The sequence below is a fragment of the Schistocerca piceifrons genome, chromosome 2 (genome assembly GCF_021461385.2).
Source record: "Schistocerca piceifrons isolate TAMUIC-IGC-003096 chromosome 2, iqSchPice1.1, whole genome shotgun sequence".
NCBI classification, from domain to species: Eukaryota; Metazoa; Arthropoda; class Insecta; order Orthoptera; family Acrididae; genus Schistocerca; species Schistocerca piceifrons.
Genome location: NC_060139.1, coordinates 390162059 through 390187721, shown reverse-complemented (window position 1 = coordinate 390187721; position 25663 = coordinate 390162059). Strand labels below are relative to the sequence as shown.

General features: G+C 40.4%; 1 protein-coding gene across 2 annotated transcripts in view; it reads right to left on the bottom strand.

Annotated features, from left to right (window-relative positions):
* LOC124776919 (exocyst complex component 7) overlaps window positions 1-25663 on the bottom strand; it is a 130086-nt gene that overhangs the window by 16969 nt on the left and 87454 nt on the right. For both annotated transcript variants that reach the window (XM_047252132.1, XM_047252131.1), the window contains exons 9-10: window positions 18243-18422; window positions 383-617 (exon numbers count right to left, since the gene is read on the bottom strand). In XM_047252132.1, coding sequence (XP_047108088.1) covers window positions 383-617; window positions 18243-18422 — 415 coding nt within the window. The remainder of the gene's footprint in view (window positions 1-382; window positions 618-18242; window positions 18423-25663) is intronic.

The following is a 25663-nucleotide window of genomic DNA, read 5'->3' as shown; positions in this document are numbered from 1 at the left end:
TACCTCTGAGTTACCAAAGAACTGGGAATCTGCTTTTTAAATGTAACATCTGTAGGGAAATCCTCCTCCTCCAGTACTGACGTGGCAGCTCTGCTCAAGGGGAGTAAGACACCAACAGAAAATGGTTTAACCTACTGTTGCCAGAAACAGTATAGTGGACTGTCAAATGTGCTCAATAGTGGATTACTTGTGAACAACACGCTACTTAAACATTGCAAGTACAATGGCACTTTCTGATTGTGCTCCAGCTGCAGTGGATTGTTCCTCATGTCATGCTGAAACCTTTGATGAGAGGAGCTGTACGAAGCATCAAGTAACAAAAATTTTATCAGGTTATACTTATCTCCACTATATACTTCTTCTGAAACATGAAAATACTTACGAATGTAAATTCCGACGAGTGCTTTGTTTCGATCTACCTTGCCATGACTTGCCACAGATGTATTATATGCTGGATCTTCACCCAGAACACCACCAATTGTATCAACATAGTCCAACAGTTGCTCCAAAAATACAAGTACATTGCTTGTTAATTCATGAACAGTACCATCCTTTGGCAACTGAGTGCTTGGCTCTGTCCTTACACTCTCTATGAAGTTTTCCAAAGCTTTAGCACCCTGAAACATATTTCCAGTTGATTTTGTATAATTAAAATTTTTATTTGCTAGGAATCATCAATATACATTCATAAATGTGTGTGACATAACATCTGTTCAATTTCACTGTTACCATAGTTTCAGTATGTCTATTAGTTGATCCTCATATGAGAATGTACACATAACCACGTGTGGTTACACATCCATGTTACCACCCTCCCTTGGCCAGTGCCTCTGCTACCAACACTAAATCAACTGGTCTTCTGTATGAATTAATGACCAATCAAGTTGACAACACTGGTCCGGAAGCCACCAGACCACAACTGAATGCTGCCTCCACTTCCGCAGGGCACCCAAGCAAGACACCAGCTCTCCTGCACCTTTGCTATGCTCAGTAGGGGGCAGGCTGTCGATGAACAAGGGATGGGACTTCGCTAAAGCCTGCGCACGCCAGTGCCTACCAGCATTGCCATAATGTCATTACTCTGCTCTCGTGAACTGAACTTTGCTATATTCCTGTAATGTTTTCAGCTATGCTACTTCAGACTTGTAAATCTAAATGCTGCCTGGGTTGTAACATGAAGTTTGTGTTGTCATTAAACTGTTTAAGTGTTGGGCTTACTCTTTGCTTGGTTCGACACAAGTGGTGACAAAGATTTCTGTACTATCTTGGGTCTCAAGTGCTTTGTTGGAGGTTGTACTCCAAGACCAGCTCAAACAGCAATTGAAGGGCCAACAATGCTTTGAAAAACAGCAGCAAGAAAACAAGTAATGTTGGAAAAGGTGCTGTTAGGACTACTAACCAAACAGTAAAAGCATCCCATCTTTCACAATTTCCAGTATATGACAGATCTGCCAAACACTGGGAGGAACATGAAAAGAGGACACGACATCACTTCGCAGCATTCAAGTTCAACAGATGATGGTTCCATAGAAGTTCTTCTCTAGCTGTGAATTAAACCACCACATGTATCACCAATTATGCAATTCAGCTCCACTTTGGAACCCACATCACTATCATTCGATGAAATGTGTCACTTACTAACAACTTACCATCACTGCCGTTCCCATGTGATATCCTCGAGAGTATAGTTATATCAGTCCAAGAAGCAGCCTAAGCACTAGCTGTGCTTGGGAACCAGAATTACAGAGCCTTAGTAGGAATGCAGACTCGTCACTACAAGCTATAACACAGATACCTTGATCAGGGATGCAATAATTTGTTCAGCTCCAAAAAAAGAGGTTCACCAAAAGGCACTACAATTTGATGCCCCATTTTCAAAGAGGTTCTAACAACACATGCTCAGCCATTTGAAGCGTCACGAGTGCTGGCCACCAGTTAAAAGAGTCCTGGACAGACATACTCGTAGTACACAATGACCAAAGCAAGGTGTACATAGCAGCAGTGAGGCATAAACATAAACATACCTCAGCACAACCCCATCAACAACGGACTCAAGTGAAATCTGCCATCCAATGACCACTTCCGTCTTGCCCCTCATTTTTCATAAAACCTAACGTTGACTGTCCAAATTGTTGGTCTTATTACAATAAATGTAAAAAGCGAAGACTCACCATGGAAATAAGTATATCTATGTCAGTTTATGACACAAAGCAACATGAACAACCAATGGACTTAAAGATTATTAGCCCAGCAGGCAGAATCTTCTGTAACCCTGGTATCCGAACAAATACCATTCAGGGAACTAGAAGAAGTACACAAAGTGTTTCCTGGCTTTTTTCACCAGGTCTAAGCAGAGTTAAAGATTTCACCGCTCATATCACTCTAAAGCCGACAGCAGCATAGCTGTGTTTCTTTGGGGCATGACCTATCCCATAAGCACTATGCGAACAAGTCAAGCACGAACCTGAGAGATTAATACAGCTGGAAGTGACAGAACCAATTATGTCTATCTGATGGGCAACACCACTGGTGGTGATAAAAAACCGTATGGCAAACTATGCGTCTGCTGCAATTTCAAAGTGACAGAAAACTCTCAAACAGTAATCGATACATACCCTATTCCTCATCCAGAATAGCAAAACCGACAGGGGGCGTCAGTATTTTTCTGAAGTGAACCTCTCAGGTGCATATTTGCAACTTCCACTCAGTAAAGCTTCTCAACAACTACTAGTGGTCAACAGATCCTATGGACCGTACAAATGCAAAGAAATAGTTTTCAGCGTGGCAAGCACCCGTTGCACTTTTCCAGCATTTTTAGAGCAGCTCACGCTAAATATTCCATGTTGCATCAAGTACCGGATTGTATTGTGGTCATGTGTTCAACCATAGATGAACATTTCCAAACCTCACGAATCTTTTTCAGACTCTCTAGAATGCAAGTCTGAAGTGCAATTTAGAAAAATCAAATTTTTTCCGTCCTCTATTAAGTAATTGCTCCATTCGGAATTCAGCCAATGGACAGCTACATCACAGCTATCAATGCACTACCACAGCCCTCAAATATAAAGGAACTCCAGCCTGTTATGGGCAAAATTACTTACTATAAAAAATTCATTCCACATGCAGCTAAAATTGCATATCCATTACGTCAGTTACATAAAAAAGGTATGTTATTTGTCTGGTCATCTGGTGTGAACACCCATTGCAAACCTTGATAAACAAACAGTCTCCGTTCAGCTCCATGCCTGGCCACCTATAAACCACAGAAACGGCTGGCAGTAGCTAGTGATGCATTGCAATATGGGCTTGGAGCAGTATTCGTCCTCTGAAATTCAGATGGTTTGGAGCAGCTGACAGCATTCACTTCTAAAATGCTACACACTGCAGAGTCAAACTATCTGCAAATAGAAAAGGAGGCCTTAGCCATAATATATGTAACAAAATTTTAATGTTTTCTTAATGTGGCATGAAATGTCACCTCATCACTGACCATAAATTGCTAATTTCATTATGTAGCCCTTCTGTGCAGTTTCTGGATAAAACAGCCCACAGATCTACAATGTTAGGCCCCATTTCTCAGCCACTAAAACTGCAAAATTCAATTTTGAAAAACAGCACAGCATGTCAATATAGATTCCATATCTGATGATCTGATGGGTCCAGATGCAAGCTTCAACCAAGACAGAATTCTCCATTTTTATCTAGATGTGGATGGTCAATAAGCATTACATGCCTTCCTAATTACATGTTCATGCATCGCCAATGCCATTGGTGCTGACCATGTTTTCCAACAAGTGGCCTGTGGGGGTGCCCTGAACAACTAAATCAGCTACTTCACTTGCACATCTACATATGTCATTTTTATTGGTTAATTTCCTGGTCACTCATTCAAATGATGTTGGCATTTCGCTAGAAACTGTGGAAACTTTAGAAGAAACATTAAGTAACTCGGTTGCATGAACTGTGGTTTCAACAATGATGAACCTTGCAAATATGAAATTTGAATTACATGGCATGCAGTCGAAATGAGTGAAGGAAGGAGAAAACCCTTAAGACTAAGCAGTGTGCAAACTGACTTCATTTCATAAAATTTGAACGTGAATTGTTTACACAGAAGAAAGATTGTCATGAAGATGCACAAACATGGAACTTGCAAAAGTGTGAAAGAAAAACTTAAAAGATTTCAAACTGCACATGAGAGTCAATGCACTGTTACCGAGGGAGATCTACAAGACTGGGAGCTCTGAACTGCAAATGAGGTGAACATTACTGATTTCCATGTTTCTTCAACCTTGTTAACTGGATTCACAAAATTGTATGGAAAAGGAAGTTACGAAATTATGAAGTTTACTTCAAGCAAACATGTATAGGGCATGTTATTAATAGGTAATACTACAGAGAAATTAGAAGCTCAGGTAAAGACAAAGCATCTTGCTAGCCCCTAAAATGCTGTGTACAAAGCTGATCAGTCAGATCTTATGCAAACCACACTTTATCATTTCAAATGAAAAAAGGCAGAGTCATATGTGTAGTTGATATTTGCTATGACACATTTGTATACAACACACTTGTAATCAACATGGCAAAATCTGTGAAAAAGGGACAGTATAATTTTCAATATTACATCTGAAAAATCTTTTCAGTTGCAGGAAATAGATCACTGCTTTTGTTGGATTCTTGGTCTGGACATAACAACACCTCTGTCCTTAGGAAAATGATAAAAAGACTGTTGATATACACTCCTGGAAATTGAAATAAGAACACCGTGAATTCATTGTCCCAGGAAGGGGAAACTTTATTGACACATTCCTGGGGTCAGATACATCACATGATCACACTGACAGAACCACAGGCACATAGACACAGGCAACAGAGCATGCACAATGTCGGCACTAGTACAGTGTATATCCACCTTTCGCAGCAATGCAGGCTGCTATTCTCCCATGGAGACGATCGTAGAGATGCTGGATGTAGTCCTGTGGAACGGCTTGCCATGCCATTTCCACCTGGCGCCTCAGTTGGACCAGCGTTCGTGCTGGACGTGCAGACCGCGTGAGACGACGCTTCATCCAGTCCCAAACATGCTCAATGGGGGACAGATCCGGAGATCTTGCTGGCCAGAGTAGTTGACTTACACCTTCTAGAGCACGTTGGGTGGCACGGGATACATGCGGACGTGCATTGTCCTGTTGGAACAGCAAGTTCCCTTGCCGGTCTAGGAATGGTAGAACGATGGGTTCGATGACGGTTTGGATGTACCGTGCACTATTCAGTGTCCCCTCGATGATCACCAGTGGTGTACGGCCAGTGTAGGAGATCGCTCCCCACACCATGATGCCGGGTGTTGGCCCTGTGTGTCTCGGTCGTATGCAGTCCTGATTGTGGCGCTCACCTGCACGGCGCCAGACAAGCATACGACCATCATTGGCACCAAGGCAGAAGCGACTCTCATCGCTGAAGACGACACGTCTCCATTCGTCCCTCAATTCACGCCTGTCGCGACACCACTGGAGGCGGGCTGCACGATGTTGGGGCGTGAGCGGAAGACGGCCTAACGGTGTGCGGAACCGTAGCCCAGCTTCATGGAGACGGTTGCGAATGGTCCTCGCCGATACCCCAGGAGCAACAGTGTCCCTAATTTGCTGGGAAGTGGCGGTGCGGTCCCCTATGGCACTGCGTAGGATCCTACGGTCTTGGCGTGCATCCCTACGTCGCTGCGGTCCGGTCCCAGGTCGACGGGCACGTGCACCTTCCGCCGACCACTGGCGACAACATCGATGTACTGTGGAGACCTCACGCCCCACGTGTTGAGCAATTCGGCGGTACGTCCACCCGGCCTCCCGCATGCCCACTATACGCCCTCGCTCAAAGTCCGTCAACTGCACATACGGTTCACGTCCACGCTGTCGCGGCATGCTACCAGTGTTAAAGACTGCGATGGAGCTCCGTATGCCACGGCAAACTGGCTGACACTGGCGGCGGCGGTGCACAAATGCTGCGCAGCTAGCGCCATTCGACGGCCAACACCGCGGTTCCTGGTGTGTCCGCTGTGCCGTGCGTGTGATCATTGCTTGTACAGCCCTCTCGCAGTGTCCGGAGCAAGTATGGTGGGTCTGACACACCGGTGTCAATGTGTTCTTTTTTCCATTTCCAGGAGTGTAATTTGGATTCCCCCTGGAATGAATAGTGTCAGTCCACCTCTCCAGATGAAGAAATTTTTGTGAGTGTGTAAAGCATTTTTCAGAAAACTGTAGAACAAAATAATTTCTGATGTGGACCATTCCCTTGTCAGAGCAGATCCTGACACCCTGGATGTGGGGGAAACTCAGCAGTACACAGCATGGTAGTCTCACAGCTGCTGACTATTAGTCACCTCCCCAAGGGAGGAGGACTGTGGTGACACACCCATATTACATCTCTTCACTGGCCAGTGCCTCTGCAACTGTCACCAAACCAGCTGGTCATTTTCTACCATGCAGAGTAAGGACCAACTGAGTTGTCATTACTGATCTGGGAACCAGCAAACCAGCACTTGATGCCATATCCACTGCCATGGGGTACGCACACAAGCAACTGCTACCAGCTTGCCCGTGCCTTCACTAGGCTCAGTACAGGGCTGACTACAGCAGGTGGCATCACCAACCCAGGGATGGACTCTCACTAAGGCCTGCACAACCCAGCAGTTACCACCTTTCACTGAGACTTTCACTGAGACACCAACTGTGCACATATAACCTGGAGCAAAGACCACTTAATTAACTTTTGCTTGCATAGTTATAATCATTACTAGTACTCTGCTCTCGTTAAATGAATTTTGCAATACTCTTGGACTTAGTTTTTGGCTGTGCTGTTTTGGACTCTCACATGTAAATGCATGGGCTGTATCAAGAAGTTGTATCATCATTAAACTGTTTAAATGTTGTGTGTGCTCTTCTCACATGCTTGGTTAGCATAATACGCATATTTGATTTATTTTTGGATCTTCTCACTGTATTAGATATTATTCACTTCACATACACTCCTGGAAATTGAAATAAGAACACCGTGAATTCATTGTCCCAGGAAGGGGAAACTTTATTGACACATTCCTGGGGTCAGATACATCACATGATCACACTGACAGAACCACAGGCACATAGACACAGGCAACAGAGCATGCACAATGTCGGCACTAGTACAGTGTATATCCACCTTTCGCAGCAATGCAGGCTGCTATTCTCCCATGGAGACGATCGTAGAGATGCTGGATGTAGTCCTGTGGAACGGCTTGCCATGCCATTTCCACCTGGCGCCTCAGTTGGACCAGCGTTCGTGCTGGACGTGCAGACCGCGTGAGACGACGCTTCATCCAGTCCCAAACATGCTCAATGGGGGACAGATCCGGAGATCTTGCTGGCCAGGGTAGTTGACTTACACCTTCTAGAGCACGTTGGGTGGCACGGGATACATGCGGATGTGCATTGTCCTGTTGGAACAGCAAGTTCCCTTGCCGGCCTAGGAATGGTAGAACGATGGGTTCGATGACGGTTTGGTTGCACCGTGCACTATTCAGTGTCCCCTCGACGATCACCAGTGGTGTACGGCCAGTGTAGGAGATCGTTCCCCACACCATGATGCCGGCTGTTGGCCCTGTGTGCCTCGGTCGTATGCAGTCCTGATTGTGGCGCTCACCTGCACGGCGCCAAACACGCATACGACCATCATTGGCACCAAGGCAGAAGCGACTCTCATCGCTGAAGACGACACGTCTCCATTCGTCCCTCCATTCACGCCTGTCGCGACACCACTGGAGGCGGGCTGCACGATGTTGGGGCGTGAGCGGAAGACGGCCTAACGGTGAGCGGGACCGTAGCCCAGCTTCATGGAGACGGTTGCGAATGGTCCTCGCCGATACCCCAGGAGCAACAGTGTCCCTAATTTGCTGGGAAGTGGCGGTGCGGTCCCCTACGGCACTGCGTAGGATCCTACGGTCTTGGCGTGCATCCGTGCTTCGCTGCGGTCCGGTCCCAGGTCGACGGGCACGTGCACCTTCCGCCGACCACTGGCGACAACATCGATGTACTGTGGAGACCTCACGCCCCACGTGTTGAGCAATTCAGCGGTACGTCCACCCGGCCTCCCGCATGCCCACTATACGCCCTCGCTCAAAGTCCGTCAACTGCACATACGGTTCACGTCCACGCTGTCGCGGCATGCTACCAGTGTTAAAGACTGCGATGGAGCTCCGTATGCCATGGCAAACTGGCTGACACTGACGGCGGCGGTGCACAAATGCTGCGCAGCTAGCGCCATTCGACGGCCAACACCGCGGTTCCTGGTGTGTCCGCTGTGCCGTGCGTGTGATCATTGCTTGTACAGCCCTCTCGCAGTGTCCGGAGCAAGTATGGTGGGTCTGACACACCGGTGTCAATGTGTTCTTTTTTCCATTTCCAGGAGTGTATAATACAGTTGTTTCACTTACAGCAACAATTATAGAATACACAGAAAAAGAGCAATTGAAACCAAAGTTTAACAAAGTTTGGACATTAATTAATCAAATTCATAAAAATACAATGAGAGTAAGCATTGAGGAGGAGTTCACGATGTAGGGATTATTGAGAAAATGACATACAATTTAATAAAGATGGGAAAGGAATTAATAAGCAAGAGAAGAAATCTGTCGTCATTTTGGACAAGATTCTATTCCAGATACTACTTCAGTTGATTTATTAATTACTTCAATGAAACCATATTGTTTTATGTAAATTTTATAAAGAAGAAACACCAAGAACTTCAGGGCTAGAAACTGACAGTTTCCTTCTTGCATTCTTTATGAATAAACATTTTACTTCTCATGCTGGGAATGGCAGTTCTGTTATTGCACAGTAGTTTAAGGTCAAATAAAGCATCATTTGAAAATATAACACATCCAATCATAGAAAGTATATAAAGTACACTGACAGCACCTGCATTTCAGTTCAGATTGATATAACACACAGTTCTGAGCCGTACTCAAGTTTTTCTTATGATTAACTTTTACCTTCCGTCAGATTACTCAAAGAAATACATATTACTAGCTTACACGACCATGAGCAATGTTGCAGCCAGTATCTTGATTTTGTATTACTATCAAGTATTTTCAGACCAGTTCCACCTTCTGTCTTAATGTCAGAAAATAGGATTCGAGGACAAATATGCCAAACATAAACAAAAATATATGCCATGATTTAAAAGTCACACTACACACAACTGTTACTATTACAAACATCCCACACACTGGCAGTCTGCATTATGTTCTCTCTCTCTCTCTCTCTCTCTCTCTCTCTCTCTCTCTCACACACACACACACACACACACACACACACACACACACACACACACACACACACACACCTATTCAGTATGTTTTTTACTAGGTATTTTTCCTAAATGATTCGTTGGAGGAGAATTTCATTCCGCGATCCTCAACAGCACACTGTAACATCACACTTCTACACCTTGAATCATTTCATTTCTGTCTTTCCCTTCGTCCACATTTTAGACCCTCGCAACTGTGCTCTAAAGATCTTTTCAGTAATCTTTTTCTGGTCTCAATGTTTATATTTTTATATGTTAGTCATTGTTGCTTTTTATAGAAAGACCTGTAGCCTTGTGCAATTCTCAAATCTTTGCATCTTTCTTCTTTATCTGTTCCACTTTCGACGCACCAAAATTCAGCCTTATCATCTTGAGTTTCTTGTGTCTAAATTTAATATTTAATCTTCCAGAATGTCTGCCTATTGCACACACCATTACATTAGTTTTCTTTTTGTTTATGTGTCAACTGTAGCCACCAGCTAACACAGGTTAGCAGTAGACAACAAAATTACACGCCTTAACATAAACTTTGTGCTACATATATGTGCCATTATTAAAACCTTTCCTTTAGGACCAAAAGACCTATTCTGAAATTAAGATGAAATACAGAAATTAAGCTATATTTGCATGAGTCAACTTGTGTATAAAATCAACTACAAACATAACAGTAAAGGACAAACATTTAAGACACAAATTAAAATATAGGCCTCGATGTAAATTTAATACTATTATTACAAGTGAACTTGTTTTCAGAGTGTATCAGTCATGTCATATCTACTTGAAACAATTATAGAAAGGATAGACTGCTACTCACTGAAAGATGACATGTTGAATTGTAGACAGACAACGACAAGACTGTTACACGTTGCGAACTTCAGGCATGCCTTATTAGCCAGAGATAATGGTATAGCAGTCGTGTGTGAGATGTGTGCTGACTTGTGTGAATGTGTTTCTCTTTTCTGATGAAGGCTTAGGCCGAAAGCTTAATGTGTAACAGTCTTTTTGTTGTGCCTGTCTTGAAGGTGAACAATCTATCCTTTCCATAACTGTTGAAATTCTCACCTGGACTTTCCATTATTTTATGTCTGCTTGAAATATGCTAAACATATTAGCTACACCAGATGTGTGTCACAAGGCAAACTTCTCTCTTTTGTGACTGCGGCTTTCTCTCTTTGAGAATAGTGGCTCTTGCTTTTGAAAAAAGATATCCACAAGTCACTGAAGTTCTCAAGTTGAGTAAATCAATTCTCGCCCACTTGTATAATCTGTGGAAAATAGTCATGTCCTCGTACTTTTCTATAGACTCTAATTGAAAAAGCTCACTGGGTTTACTAGGTGCAAAAGTACCTCTGATTAATCATTGTTTTTCCTCCTCTACTGGCATTGGGCAGGCTCATGTGTATACCTAAAATCAAATTTCTTTTACAGTAACTTCTTCCTCAGTCACCAAAAGAACTCTGATTAGATGAAAGCCTTTTCAGCTTGCTAACTGCTCTGGCACTCAACTGAATGATGAAACTGCATTTTCTTGAATCTTACCACAATTCTACAATTTTGTTCTACAAAGTCCAACCACTTTTACACATCAACAACTGAATGGTTCTTTAGTGTTAAAATATTATCACGGTTTGTGCTCAAAATTTTCAGGTGTGCAATCAAACACTTTTCCATTGGAATTTTTTCAATACTGTTAGAGTCTTCTCTCCTGAGATGTCTATTGTAATACACTCCTAGCCTATGTGAAGATATTACTATAGAAGAGATGAGGAAATGGACAAAAAAGAGACAGGACACATGAGACTGCGAGAAGAGTCAGAGATTGAAAGACCTGTGTCAAAACAATGCTGCTTGCATAGACAACATTCCCTCTGAATTACTGATATCCTTGGGAGAACACAACAACAAAATTATCCCACCTGGCATGCAAGATATATGAGACACGTGAAATACCCCAAGACTTCAAGAATAATGTAATAATCACAATTTCAAAGAAGGCAGATGCTGATAGGTGTGAATAATACACACCATCAATTTAATAAGTCATGGTTCCAAAATGCTGACACAAATTAATGGAAACACTAGGGCACGATCAATTTAGCTTTAGGATATATGCAGAAACGTGTGTAATGCTGACTTTATAACTTATCTTAGAAGACAGATGGAAAGAAAAGGTGAACTTGCAACATAGCATTTGCAGATCGGAGAAACTTTTGAAAAGGTTGAGTGGAATAAACACAGTGAAATTCTGTGGGTAACAGGGCTCTGAGGTGTGATAATGACAATGTTCTGTCCAAGAAGACAAAAGACTTGGTAGACGAGTTAAACAGAATGTATAGGATTTTGCAAAGGATTTATAAGATAAACATAACAAAATGAAAACAGGGTTAATTTATATTAAGTCAGTGAATCTGATATAATTAGATTAGGAAATGGGATAATAAAAGTAGTATATTATTTTTATTGTTTGGATTGCAAAGCAAGTGATGACCGAAGTACAGAACATATAAAATGTAGACTGGCAAAAGCAATAAAACAGTTTCTGAAAAATATAAATTTGCTAACATCCAATATAAATTTAAAAGTTAGGAAGTCTTTTATAAAAGTATGTTTGGGGTGTAGCCTTGTACACAAGTGAAATGTGGGTGATAAACAGTTCAGAGAAGCTTTTGAAATGTGGTGCTACAGGAGAACACTGAAAATTAGATGGGTAGGTCAATGTAGTGAATCAAATTCAAAAGGGAGAAAGGAAGATCAGAATTTAACATCCTGCCAACATCAAGGTCATTAGAAATGGATAAGCTCGGACTGATGCAAGGATGGGGATGATGGTGGTGGTGGTGGTGGTGGTGGTGGTGGTGGTGGTTAAGACCATCACCCTGTACTCTGATATTTCTTACAACACTATGAAATTAAAAAATATTGATATTATAGGTGAAGATAGAAAAGTATCATTACTTACTCGAATCAGTAACATCACAATGTGCTGATTGTAAGTCCTCCCTGCCTCACTTTAGAGACAGGCTAATGTATATCTTTTTCTAATATATTTCTGTAGTGTTCAGTGGCAGCTCACGCAAAATTTTACCAATTCCCTACAATGGGGTGGCCTATAACCTTTTGACTTACTTGTAATTAAATCAAATATATTAATTTTACAAATATATAAACTGAATTGAGTAAATATATTTAAATTTTATAATTAATTGTGTAACATTGTGAGAAATAAAATAAAATGGAAAAAAAGATTATGGCAGGAGCAGAGATCCAACCTGAGCAAATAAATTACCAGTCAATGCTCTTAACCACACGTCTGTTGTGCCATTGTGAAAACTACTGCTCATAAATCCCTTATACACTATGCATAAGTCTTTTAGAGTGTGTTTTACCTTTTCCAACAGCACATTCAGGCAAAATAATCTAGGACTCTGAAAGGGCCATCAATCTGCTCCTACCAACACAGTTTATTTCATCTACCATTTCTGTCTACAGAATCAATGGCCTTTTGGAAATCAACAAACATATTTTGAATTCACTAATCTGTGGCAAAGGACTGACTTCAGATTAAATATTTGTTCAGAATATGATCTGCCCTTCCTAAAAGCACCTATCCAGTGTTATTTCTATTCTTTTTAGTATAATCTTGAAAAATATGTTATGGTTGCAAAGAAATTTGTCTGCAGTTGTTGACATTTTGGTGATTGCGTTTCTTATGTAGAGGACGTATCAAGGTCACCTTCACTCTCTTGGGAGTTTTTCCGTTTTCCATGTTTTCTCAAAGACTAATTTTAGTTCTTTTTTTATCTTTGGTACAGACCACTTGAAAAGTTCTGCTGTAGTAGAGTCTTCTCCACTAGCTTTATAAGGTTTTATCAACTTCAATTTCTTTGATAGTTGGAGGCAAATCATCATCTAGATTTTCACAAGTGTTTGAATATTCAAGCGTATAGATTGGTTCTGGAAATTAAGAATCTGACCAAAATAAATTGCAAGGTTTCAGAATTTTCAGTATTACGTAAGCCAAATCGGTGAGTCTTTTCCCACAACCCTCTATTGCTACATTTACATTTGAAGTAGATCTACCAGATTCTCTAAATTTCACTTTTCCCTCCAAAGATCAAGTTTAGTCTTTCATACTAAATTTCCTCATATAGTACTAGCTCTGTGTACCATCAATCAGTGTATTATAGCCGTCTGACTTACAAGGGCAGTAATCATAACTAAATTGAATGTATTAATATGATGAGGGGGTACCCAAACAATACCGAAAAAACACTGCCATGGTCGGAGCTTGCGTAGAATGCATTTCTGCCACTTGGCGTGTATAGTACAACACATTGGCAGTTCAGTGCCGCCTGTGTTGTCGACTTGTTCACATCTGCAGTGATTGTTTCTGCTAGCAGTGCTTTGTTCTTGTTTCATTGTTTTTTATACCAAGTTTAAATGAACAATGCGCAGCTGTGAAATTTTGTTTTCTATTTGGTCAAAATGTTGCTGAAACTATTTTATTGTTGAAAACAGCTTAACAAGATGACACTATAGGAAAAACTTAGGTGCCCAAGTGAATCTGCTTGATTTAAAAATGGCGACATGTTGATTTATGACAAACCTCGTTCTGGACATCCATCAACAGCCCAAATTGATGAAAATGTTGAAAAAATTCGAGAGTTTGTGCTCACATACTGTTGACAGACAACTGATCAACTGTCAGAGAATAGCGGGTTATCTTGGAGCAAAGTTCAGTGAATTTTAACAAAAGGTTTGGGATGAAAAAGGTTGCTACCAAATTTGTTTCTCAGGTTCTAACTGACAGTAAAAAGGAATGTCAAGTTGAAACATGTTGTCCATTGAAACAACAGCTTGCAACTGATCCAGATTTTCTGTCAAAGGTCATTACTGGTGATGAGTTGTGGTGCTATGGTTATGACTCATAAACAAAGCAGCAGTGGAAGACATCATTGTCACCCCATCCAAAAAAATGATGTCAAGTCAAATCAAACATCAAAACAATGCTGATTTGCTTTTTTGATGCCAAGGACGTAGTTCAATCAGAGTTGGTTTCCCACATCACACCGTCAATGAAACCTGTTATTTGGAAGTTGTATGAAGATTGTGCAGTCAAAAAAGACTATTTGTGGCAGACAGGAGACTCGTTCTTCTATCATGCCAATGCACCTGCACACACAGCCATCTCTGTTAGACAGTTTTTGGCTAAAAATGGCATGGTTCCACTGCCCCACACACCTTACTCACTTGGCCGGCCCTGTCCAACTTTTTCTTATTTCATGCATGAAAAGGGGTATGAAAGGACACTAATCTCACAACATTGAAGAACTCGAGAAAAAAAAAATGAGGGAGGAGCTGTAAATTTCCTCATACTCCATGTTTTGATCAACAGCATGTGGTCTGCTCCACACTGCACACGAATACTTGACTATTTTGTGTCACTATATTAGGTATTAGCTGTTTCATTAATACCATGTCACCCTCACAACATCCCCACAACGACCCCATTAAGTTTTATTTACATTCCCTCCGCAAACATGCCTTCGCCCTAGCCAGATTACGCTCCTATATTTTATTTACTCAGGCTTGTCTGACATTTGGCATTACCCCCAAAGGCCTCACACTTAAAAGTTCCCATCTCTGGCTGTAACCCTTCTTTCCATCAGTCCCTATACCAGTTCCAAACTGAACCATCCGTAGCCCTCACCCACCTAATCCTTCACTTACACATCAACTCAGCCAATGAACACACCCGTCAACTCCCATCCTTAATAAAAGTCCTCAATCTTTCCTCTCCCACATCCACACCGGCTGTTCAGAGCATCCTCCTACAGGCCAACCGCAAATTAGAACAGCATGCCACCCTCCACCTCAAAAAACTATCCAATCTCCTGGTTTCCCACCTCCGGAAAGGCAACTCACTCGCCCTCCACAACCTTTCCAGCAAACCTCAACCTCCTCTCATTACACACAGACCCAGTCTCTCCCATCTACTCAATCTCCCACTTCCAGCTCCACTCCCCCCAAAGCCTCAAACTTCTAATCAACACAATCTGGAACCACAACACCTTAATTCAGTAGTTAACCTTTCCTCCAAACCCACCAACAAGAAACAGTACCTCCATTATGACAGCTGCCACCCATTCCATATCAAACTGTCCCTTCCCTACAGCCTAGGTCTTCGTGACAAATGAATCTGCTCCAGTCCTGAATCCCTGAACCATTACACAAACAACCTGAAAACAGCTTTCGCATCCCACAACTACCCTCCCGACCTGGTACAGAAGCAAATAACCAGAGCCACTTCCTCATCCCCTCAAACCCAGAACCTCCCACAGAAGAACCCCGAAAGTGCCCCACTTGTGACAGGATACTTTCCGGGACTGGATCAGACTCTGAATGTGGCTCTCCACCAGGGATACGACTTCCTCAAATCCTGCCCTGAAATGAGATCCATCCTTCATGAAATCCTCCCCACTCCACCAATAGTGTCTTTCCGCCATCCACCTAACCTTCGTAACCTCTTGGTTCATACCTATGAAATCCCCAAACCACCTTCCCTACCCTCTGGCTCCTACCCTTGTAACTGCCCCCGGAGTAAAACCTGTCCCATGGACCCTCCCACCACCACCTACTCCAGTCCTGTAACCCGGAAGGTGTACACGATCAAAGGCAGAGCCACGTGTGAAAGCACCCACGTGATTACCAACTGACCTGCCTACACTGTGAAGCTTTCTATGTGGGAATGACCAGCAACAAACTGTCCATTCGCATGAACGGACACAGGCAGACAGTGTTTGTTGGTAATGAGGATCACTCTGTGGCTAAACATGCCTTGGTGCACGGCCAGCACATCTTGGCACAGTGTTACACCGTCTGGGTTATCAGGATACTTCCCACTAACACCAACCTATCAGAACTCCGGAGATGAGAACTTGCCCTTCAATATATCCTCTCTTCCCGTTACCCACCAGGACTCAAACTCCGCTAATTTCAAGTTGGCGCTGCTCATACCTCACCTGTCATTCAACAACATCTTTGCCTCTGTACTTCCACCTCGACTGACATCTCTGGCCAAACTCTTTGCCTTTACATATGTCTGCTTGTGTCTGTATATGTGCATAAAGTAGACGTTTACATGCACACATTTATATATACAGATATTTGATTATCACCACAGTTCATAAGTTAATTGCAGGAAATACATAATTAATAAGTTGGAGGCAGGGATGAGGGTAACACATTTGTTCGTCATGGTTCTTTATATTTATACAGTTATATATTGGTATCTTAAACTGCAGTGGTGTGACTACACCAATAATGTTGTGCAACATAACATTTTCCACAGCACTGAAACGACCAAGCTGGGCCTAGAAAAATCAGGAATTTACAAGGTTTTTTGGGACAACTGCCCAGCTTTTATCTTGGGTAGACCAGCAGAAGCTTCAATATAAGAAATGAAACACAAATGGACCCCTAACAGTCATACGACTGCAATTTAAGACACCAGTATTTTTTTTTTCATTTTATATTACCTGCAGTTAATTTATGAATTTTAATGATAATCAAATATCTGTATATATTAAATGTGTGTATATGTGTGTCTATATATACATATATGTCTACTTTACAATATGAAGTCAGTTGGCTATGAAGTATTTCATCAATAATTTCCACTGACAGTAAAAAAATCTAGTAAAAACAGTTTATCCTACTGTCTTTTAATAATGAGATTATGCTTAATGTGCAAACATTTTTTTGTTATTAACATGTTTCAATTTGCACATTCCACACATCATCTTTGCTCTGTTTACGCCCTTGGTCAGTATTTAATGAATGATATCCTAGCATCTTTGCTTAATTTAAACAAAAACATCAAGTGTATAACACAAGTGCGATGCTCAACACGCATTTTAAGAATAATATTATGAACTGTGCCACAGTAATTTATTTACAGTATGGGTGCTGTGGTGGAATTCACGAATACATACATCAAGTTTTAGAACATTTACCTAACGAAAAATATTAATCATATAAAGAAGGCCATGGTAACCCAAAACTGGTTATGGTACTAAAATAAAACATTTAAAAAGCATTATTTATGGCTGGTTGCGTCATTCACCAACTAACACTTCACAGAATTCCAAAGAAAAATATCAACCTGGTGCCGTGAGCAATGTAGTACTCATGGTGATGGAAGAGATGATGTGACATAAGAGGATGCACAGTCAAAAACAGACAGCTGTGTCCCATGTCTGAGTTGACTTATAGCACAGAGAGAGTGCTACAAAGCATTAATATTTTCATACCAGCATGCATTTGAGGAGAAATGGCATAATTGTAGTCTGAGTTAAGACTCAATTTCAAAGAGAACCTGCATAATTTTAGTGTGATTTCCAGCTTGCATTTGAAGAGAAATGGAAGAATTTTAGTCTAATTATTTAGTCCACAATTTATAGTAGCATTAGCAACTGTCAAGTTGTTTTTACATGAATGCTATTTGTACATAAGCCAAACTCCATGTTTCTAATATACCAATAAGGATAGCCCAATTCAGCTGAGGAACTGATAAATACATACAAACTCAAGAAGGTAATATAATTCCAGATACACTACAGAAACACAGGTGAACTTTAGACGAGGGAAAAAAACAGACATTCACCACTCAATTTGTTAGGTAGTAATTTTATACGCAGTTTCCTGTGCATGATCACTATGCAAAATCACTGCTACCATTTTTTCAATTCATGGCATTTTTTTAGATCGTGCAGTTTTCCAATGTATGGCAAGTATAGAGGACAATGTTATCATATCCAAGAATAAAATTTCTATTAATCAGTATCTGTTCTAAATCTCATTTGGTAACAAAAACATCAAATTTAACAAGTGACAGGCATACTTACAGTTGTATGTAACATTCGCAGAATTGAGGAAAACTTGGCACGGACATTCTGGTCACAGCCTTCCATAGTTCGCTCAAACTCTGGCCTCAGGGTCAGTAGATGCTTCAAGATAGGGAAAACAACCAGGACTGCTGCGAAATCATGTCGGCTGATGCAACGTTTTGCTCTTGCTGCTATGCTCTGAAATTAAATAGTGATTGAGTGACATATAAATAAGAAATTATTTATGTAAATTATAATCTTTATCATTGGAAATAAGAGAAGCAATATAATGTCATTTAATTTCTCGAGAGCAATTACAGCCTTATAGTGGTTTTAAGAAACATGCTTGCATTCTTCCACCAACAGCAATATCATGACACAATACAGTTTTCTTCTGTAGTCATAAAGTAACAAGAAATGATATAATTACATTACCCAAAGGCGTCTTTGTACATGAGGACCAAACCTGCTACATTCTACAACCTCCTTAGTGGTCTTTGAGAGATGTAAGCTATATGCTGGACCTAGGTTTCAGCTCTTTTTTCCTTTCTATAGCCAGTCATATTTCTATAAAGTTTTTATGAACTATTATGCCCCAGTCAGTGCCATAAAAACTGTAAATACAGAAGTGTCAAATTCTTTGCCTATCCTTGCTGACAACAGAATTTTAATTTTGCATCTAAATGTACAGTCAATCATAAACAAATGGTCAACTGTGAAACATACCCTATTCAGCAACCTAAACACATTAAGAGGATCAGACTGTTATATCCAGCCAACATCACACAGCGAAGAGAAAAATTCTCAGAACTTGAGTGGGATAGAGTATATAACTGTGATAGCAATGGCAATGCTTTTAACATATTTATTAACATACTAATAAGCTTAGTTCAAAGCTGCTGCCCACAAGTAACTGTAAAGGTGAAAACACAAGGTGTATCAAACAAGAAAAAGTGGAACAATTGGTTCACTCCTAACCTGCATGGCCAGAGAAAAACTCTTATTGCCCTACATAAATGGCTAAAACTGGTAATCTAGACTGGAAACAGAGGTACAAAGAATCCAGGAAGAGGTACAGAATGGAAATACAGACAGAAAAGCAAAGAGCCAATAGAAAATTCCAAGCAACAAATACAAAATAGCTTGGAAGGTAATCAACACAATAGCAGGAAAACATAAAAACATACAAGAATTTCCAATATTGCCAGATAAATTGAAAGAATTCTTTATAAACAGCACTAAGTATGAAGCTGCTCCTACCTCTGCACCAAATGATGCAACATCTGGAAGCTTTTTCCATAACATACCTGACAATAACGTATCCTTTAAATGGAAGCAGGTTACCTGCCAAATTGTACACAAAGTGGTCACAAACCTACAACCATCTTACAGTGAAGATCTGTATGGTATCTCAAACAACATCCTGAAACAAATAATTGACATAATTGTTGCCCCTCTTACCTTTCTGATCAGTAATACCTTTAAAACTGGAAAATTTCCTGAGGTCCTGAAGGCTACTATTGTTGTCCCTATTTATAAAAAAGGGGAAAAAAACCTGAAAGTTATCACCCAATATCTCTCATACCTATAATATCCAAGGTAATAGAATGTTGTATTAATTCAACTTTGCAACTATTTTGATGATCATAATCTTATCTCCTCGTCACTCTTTGGATTTAGGCCAGGTTTTCCTACAGTAAATGCAGTAGCAACTCTTGTAACAGACGTTCTTAATGGCTTTGAGAACAATTCCTACACATGTGCCTTACTACTAGATCAATTCCTACACATGTGCCTTACTACTAGATCTGAGCAAAGCATTTGATACTGTGTCACATGAAATACTCATAAATAAGTTGGAGTGCTATGGTATCAAGAATAATGAACTGACACTAATTGGATCATATTTGACTAACAGAACTCAAGTGGTCATCGTAAATAACTGTCAATCAAATGCCCTGCCAGTAGTTAAAGGTGTGCCACAAGCCTCAGTGCTTGGGCCATTCCTTTTCTTAATTACATGAATGACTTGCCTACTTTATTGCCTGACAAGCCAATAATATATGCTGATGACACTACCCTGATTACTATGGGCCATAAATTGGAGAAGGAGAAACAAAAAACAAAAGCTAGTCTTGAAAAGGCTGCCATATGGCTCCACAGTAACATGCTAATCCTAAACAGTAGCAAAACTGAGACTATGTTTTTCTACCTGCACAAGCTTAACGAAAACGTAAATGAATCAGACTCAGTAAGGCTTCTTGGAATCCACCTAGATCCTAAAATGACTTGGAACTGCCATACCGAACAGTTATGTACCAAACTATCAAGAGTAGTCTTCTTGTTAAAGAAATTAAAAACATTAGTTAGCAAACAACTTTTAACTTCTTACTTTGCCTTCTTTCAGGGTCACCTCCAGTATGCAATAAAACTATGGGGCAACTCTCATGGTGCTCAGACAGTGTGCATGTGGAGCATTTTAAAGACCTCAGCATCTTGACTGTACCTTCCCTTTACATTACAACATGTCTTCTCTTTACAAAAAATCAAATACATACACTACCTTGCAAAACAGACATCCATTCGCATGAAACTAGATACAGAAATAATGTAGATGTAGATTTTGTAAGACTGTGTAAGGCCCAAAGTAGCTTCAAACAAATAGGGATGAAATTATATAACAAGCTACCACCACCAGTGAGAGACTTACCATGTGATACCTTCCGTAAGCACATTCACAAATTGTTAATTGATAAGTGTGTGTATAGTATTAAGGAATTTGAATGTATATAGTATAGTATAGTACAGTATTGAGGAATTTGAATGTATACAGTAAAGCTACACATGTAAACTATCAAATGTGATCAACTTTTAAAGTATGTAATTGTCTATTCCAACTTATGTTGGCTAATGACAAATAAATAAATAGGCTCTTAGAAGAGCCATCCATTAACACAGATACACAGCTGCCACTTTACAGTATGTCTAAGGAGGGCCAATACCAAAACACCTCTGTTAGGACCTTGCCCTGTACATCACTGCAAAATCCTCACATTGGTCACATTGTTAACTGAAGAGTCTGAAAATGACTGTATTGACCGAAAGGAGTAAATGTTACACATCTTTCTGATCAGCTACACATGATGGTGTTGCCTTTTCTCACTTTTGTTTATTACAAAGGGTATGCCATATGTAAGTTTTCAGTTTTTTAAAAGAAATATAAAGAAACATTTATTTACAATAAATTGCACATAGTTTTGAAGCTTGAACATTCTTCTGTTTTTCCATGTAATTGCCATTTCAATCAAATGCCATTTTTGTAAATGCTGTGGCAGTTTTTGTATGCTCACGTCATACCAGCCCACCATCACGCTATTGAAGAAGCATTAGACCTCATCTTTCACCCCATTATTGCTGAAGTGCTTACCAGCCAAGTGTTCTTTCGACTTGGGAAACAATTGCTACTCGCTGGGCGCTAAGTCAGACTACAGGGTGGCAGGGTACTGATGTACTATCCAACCTGTTGCAGAAGATCCATTGTTTGATGTGCAATGTGGGGACAAGCATTGTCGTGGAGATAGTTTATGTCCTTGCTCAACAATCGTCTTCTTCAGTTCTGAATTGCCTGTACGAGTTTTTTTGAAGTCTGAAAATACCTGTCAGCATTTATTGTTGTTCCAAGAACCATGAAGTTGACCAACAATATCCCCTTTCAATCCCAAAACACAGTCGTCATGATTTTACTGGCAGACTGTGTTCTTTATTTTCCTGGCTTGGGTGAATCAGAAGGCTGCCACTCATGATTGTTGTCTGGTTTCAGGTGTGAAGTGGAGATCCCACGTTTCCTCACCCATGACTATTGAATCGAAAATGCTGTGCTTTTCATCTGAATAACATTGAAGGAATTGGTGGGAAGTTTCAACGCACAGCCATTTGTAATCTTCTGTCAGCATTCTCGGGCTCTATCCTGCGCACACCTTCCAAAAGTTCAACTCTCCAGTCAAAGTCCAGTGAATGCTGCTTTGAGAACCCTCACGAACAACATTGCTGAGCTCATCAAAGTCGTCCACCAATCTTGAAGCACGATTTATTTCAACCTCTGCAATTGTCTCTTTGGGAACTGACGATCTCCTGTTTCTTTCCTTGTCAAATTTCAGTACGACCACCTACAAACTCTCTACACCACTTGCAGACATTTCTGACATTAATACAGACTCTTAACACACTTCCTTCAACTGTTGATGAATGATGATTAGATTAACACCTTTCGCACCCAAAAACCAAATAACTGCACGAACTTCGCTGTAGTAGCTAATGGGAGCTCCATTACAACTGGTTGCCCAGCCAAGACTGAAAGCCCCAGTGGACGTGAGGTGGATTCTGTAGAGAGCAGAGGGAACAAGGCAAAAAATAGTGTTGCCAACAAACATGCAAACAGTTCCCTCATAGGCCCAGTGCTTTGGAGTCATTTCTTTTGGGATTACCCTCATACAAGCTGATTTGGATGTCATGAACTGCCTCCGCATTCTACTTGTGATTTCAAAGAAAATTAACTGCAGGACTCATTGCAGCAACACAATAAAATCCAGAAAGTAAAATTATAGGAACATTTTCAGATTACTTTAAATACATACTTCCTGCAGATTAAGTCCCAGCGAGAGCTTCCAGCTTAAGGTTCATTTATCTGAATATGCTCTATACTGACTCTTGTATTGCCTTGTGATTTTAATTTTTTTCACTTGTAGCATTTGCACTTTGCTGATTTGTAAAGTACTTCACATTACCTTAATTAAAAACACATTTATAATTTATTACAGATAAAATTCCACAGAATTTTCTTTTTGAACTGTCAAAGTGGCTATAGTTGTCATTTTGTTTGAGGCAAATATTTCTGGATGGAAGCCTCAGTAGGATTGCTTGTTGAATTTATAGTGCTGTACTCTGTAAGTAATTTATCTTTCATTGGATCTCATCTTATGCTGATCTTTTCATTTCCGCTTCTTTATCCACCTTTCTCAATTATCTGTTTCAAATATCCTAATATTTCTGTGCTTCTCCTTCCTTAAAATCACATTAATCTGGCCTCCCTCCTGGTTAAGTTTTCACCACAGCACAGATATTGTGAAAGTAAAGAAAATAAGAAACTTTCTGTTGGAGTAAAACTCCTGGTTTCATAACTATGAATAGGTTGCTGCAGTGTGAAAGAATCCTTTCAAACCTGTGGGAGGCACTGGTAGAAATAAAACTGTGAAGATGCATAATTTGTAATGCTGGATGCATCAGTTGATAAATAGATATTTTCCAGGAAGTTTCGTCTCTGTAGTATTCTGTAACATGAATATAAGATTCTGAGTTTCTTTTAGAATGCAATACTTATTTCTCTCCTATCAGTTTCTAAGTTTCATTTATTTTGCACTGGAGCAGATTACATTTGAATCGGTTTAAAAATTTCAGAATTTATCTGAATATGTTGTGCTATTGAAGACCTCATATTACAGAATAAGCTGTCACACAAATGAAGAGAAACACATTTAGTTATTGGGGAAACATCTATGTGTCTTTGGATTAATGGACAGGGGTGAAGAGGGGGGTGGGGGTGGGAGGTTTATCATTTTTGGAAGTGCACTTGACAGGAGAAATATGAACAAAAATTTGTTAATGTATATTTCTCTTTTCCCATTCTTACAATCCTTACAGATTTACGTTGTTTAGTGTTATTTTCATTTTGGAAAATTACTATATAATTTTTTCCCACCATAATTTCTGATTTTAATAGGAAGTAAAAAGCAACTGTTTATTTTAACTAGAACTCTAAAGAAATTATTCAGGTAGTGAATAGGGACAGCAGCCTTTTCAGTAGTTGCAGGGGCAACAGTCTGGATGATTGACTAATCTGGCCTTGTAACCCTAACCAGAACGGCCTTGCTGTGCTGGTACTGCGAACGGCTGAAAGCAAGGGGAAACTACAGCCGTAACTTTTCCCCAGGGCATGCAGCTTTACTGTATGGTTAAATGATGATGGCGTTCTCTTGGGTAAAATATTCCGGAGGTAAAATAGTCTCCCATTTGGATCTCCGGGTGGGGACTACTCAGGACGACGTCGTTATCAGGAAAAAGAAAACTGGCCTTCTATGGAATGGAGCGTAGAATGTCAGAACCCTTAAGCGGGCAAGTGAATTAGAAAATTTAAAAAGGGAAATGGATAGGTTAAAGTTAGATATAGTGGGAATTAGAGAAGTTCGGTGGCAGGAGGAACAAGACTTTTGGTCAGGTGAATACAGGGTTATAAATACAAAATCAAATAGGGGAAATGCAGGAGTAGGTTTAATAATGAATAAAAAAATAGGAGTGCGGGTAAGATACTACAAACAGCATAGTGAACGCATTATTGTGGCCAAGATAGACACGAAGCCCATGCCTACTACAATAGTACAAGTTTATATGCCAACTAGCTCTGCAGATGATGAAGAAATTGATGAAATGTATGATGAGATAAAAGAAATTATTCAGGTAGTGAAGGGAGATGAAAATTTAATAGTCATGGGTGATTGGAATTCGAGAGTAGGAAAAGGGAGAGAAGGAAACATAGTAGGTGAATATGGATTGGGGGAAAGAAATGAAAGAGGAAGCCGTCTGGTAGAATTTTGCACAGAGCATAACTTAATCATAGCTAACACTTGGTTCAAGAATCATAACAGAAGGTTGTACACATGGAAGAATCCTGGAAATACTAGAAGGTATCAGATAGATTATATAATGGTAAGACAGAGATTTAGGAACCAGGTATTAAATTGTAAGACATTTCCAGAGGCAGATGTGGACTCTGACCACAATCTATTGGTTATGAGCTGTAGATTAAAACTGAAGAAACTGCAAAAAGGTGAGAATTTAAGGAGATGGGATCTGGACAAACTGATAAAACCAGAGGTTGCACAGAGTTTCAGGGAAAGCATAAGGGAACAATTGTCTCAAATGGGGCAAAGAAATACAGTAGAAGAAGAATGGTTAGCTCTGAGGGATGAAGTAGTGAAGGCAGCAGAGGATCAGGTAGGTAAAAAGACGATGGCTAGTAGAAATCCTTGGGTAACAGAAGAAATATTGAATTTAATTGATGAAAGGAAAAAATATAAAAATGCAGTAAATGAAGCAGGCAAAAAGGAATACAAACGTCTCAAAAATGAGATTGACAGGAAGTGCAAAATGGCTAAGCAGGGATGGCTAGAGGACAAATGTAAGGATGTAGAGGCTTATCTCACTAGGGGTAAGATAGATACTGCCTACAGGAAAATTAAAGAGACCTTTGGAGAAAAGAGAACCACTTGTATGAATATCAAGAGCTCAGATGGAAACCCAGTTCTAAGCAAAGAAGGGAAAGCAGAAAGGTGGAAGGAGTATATAGAGGGTCTATACAAGGGCGATGTACTTGAGGACAATATTAT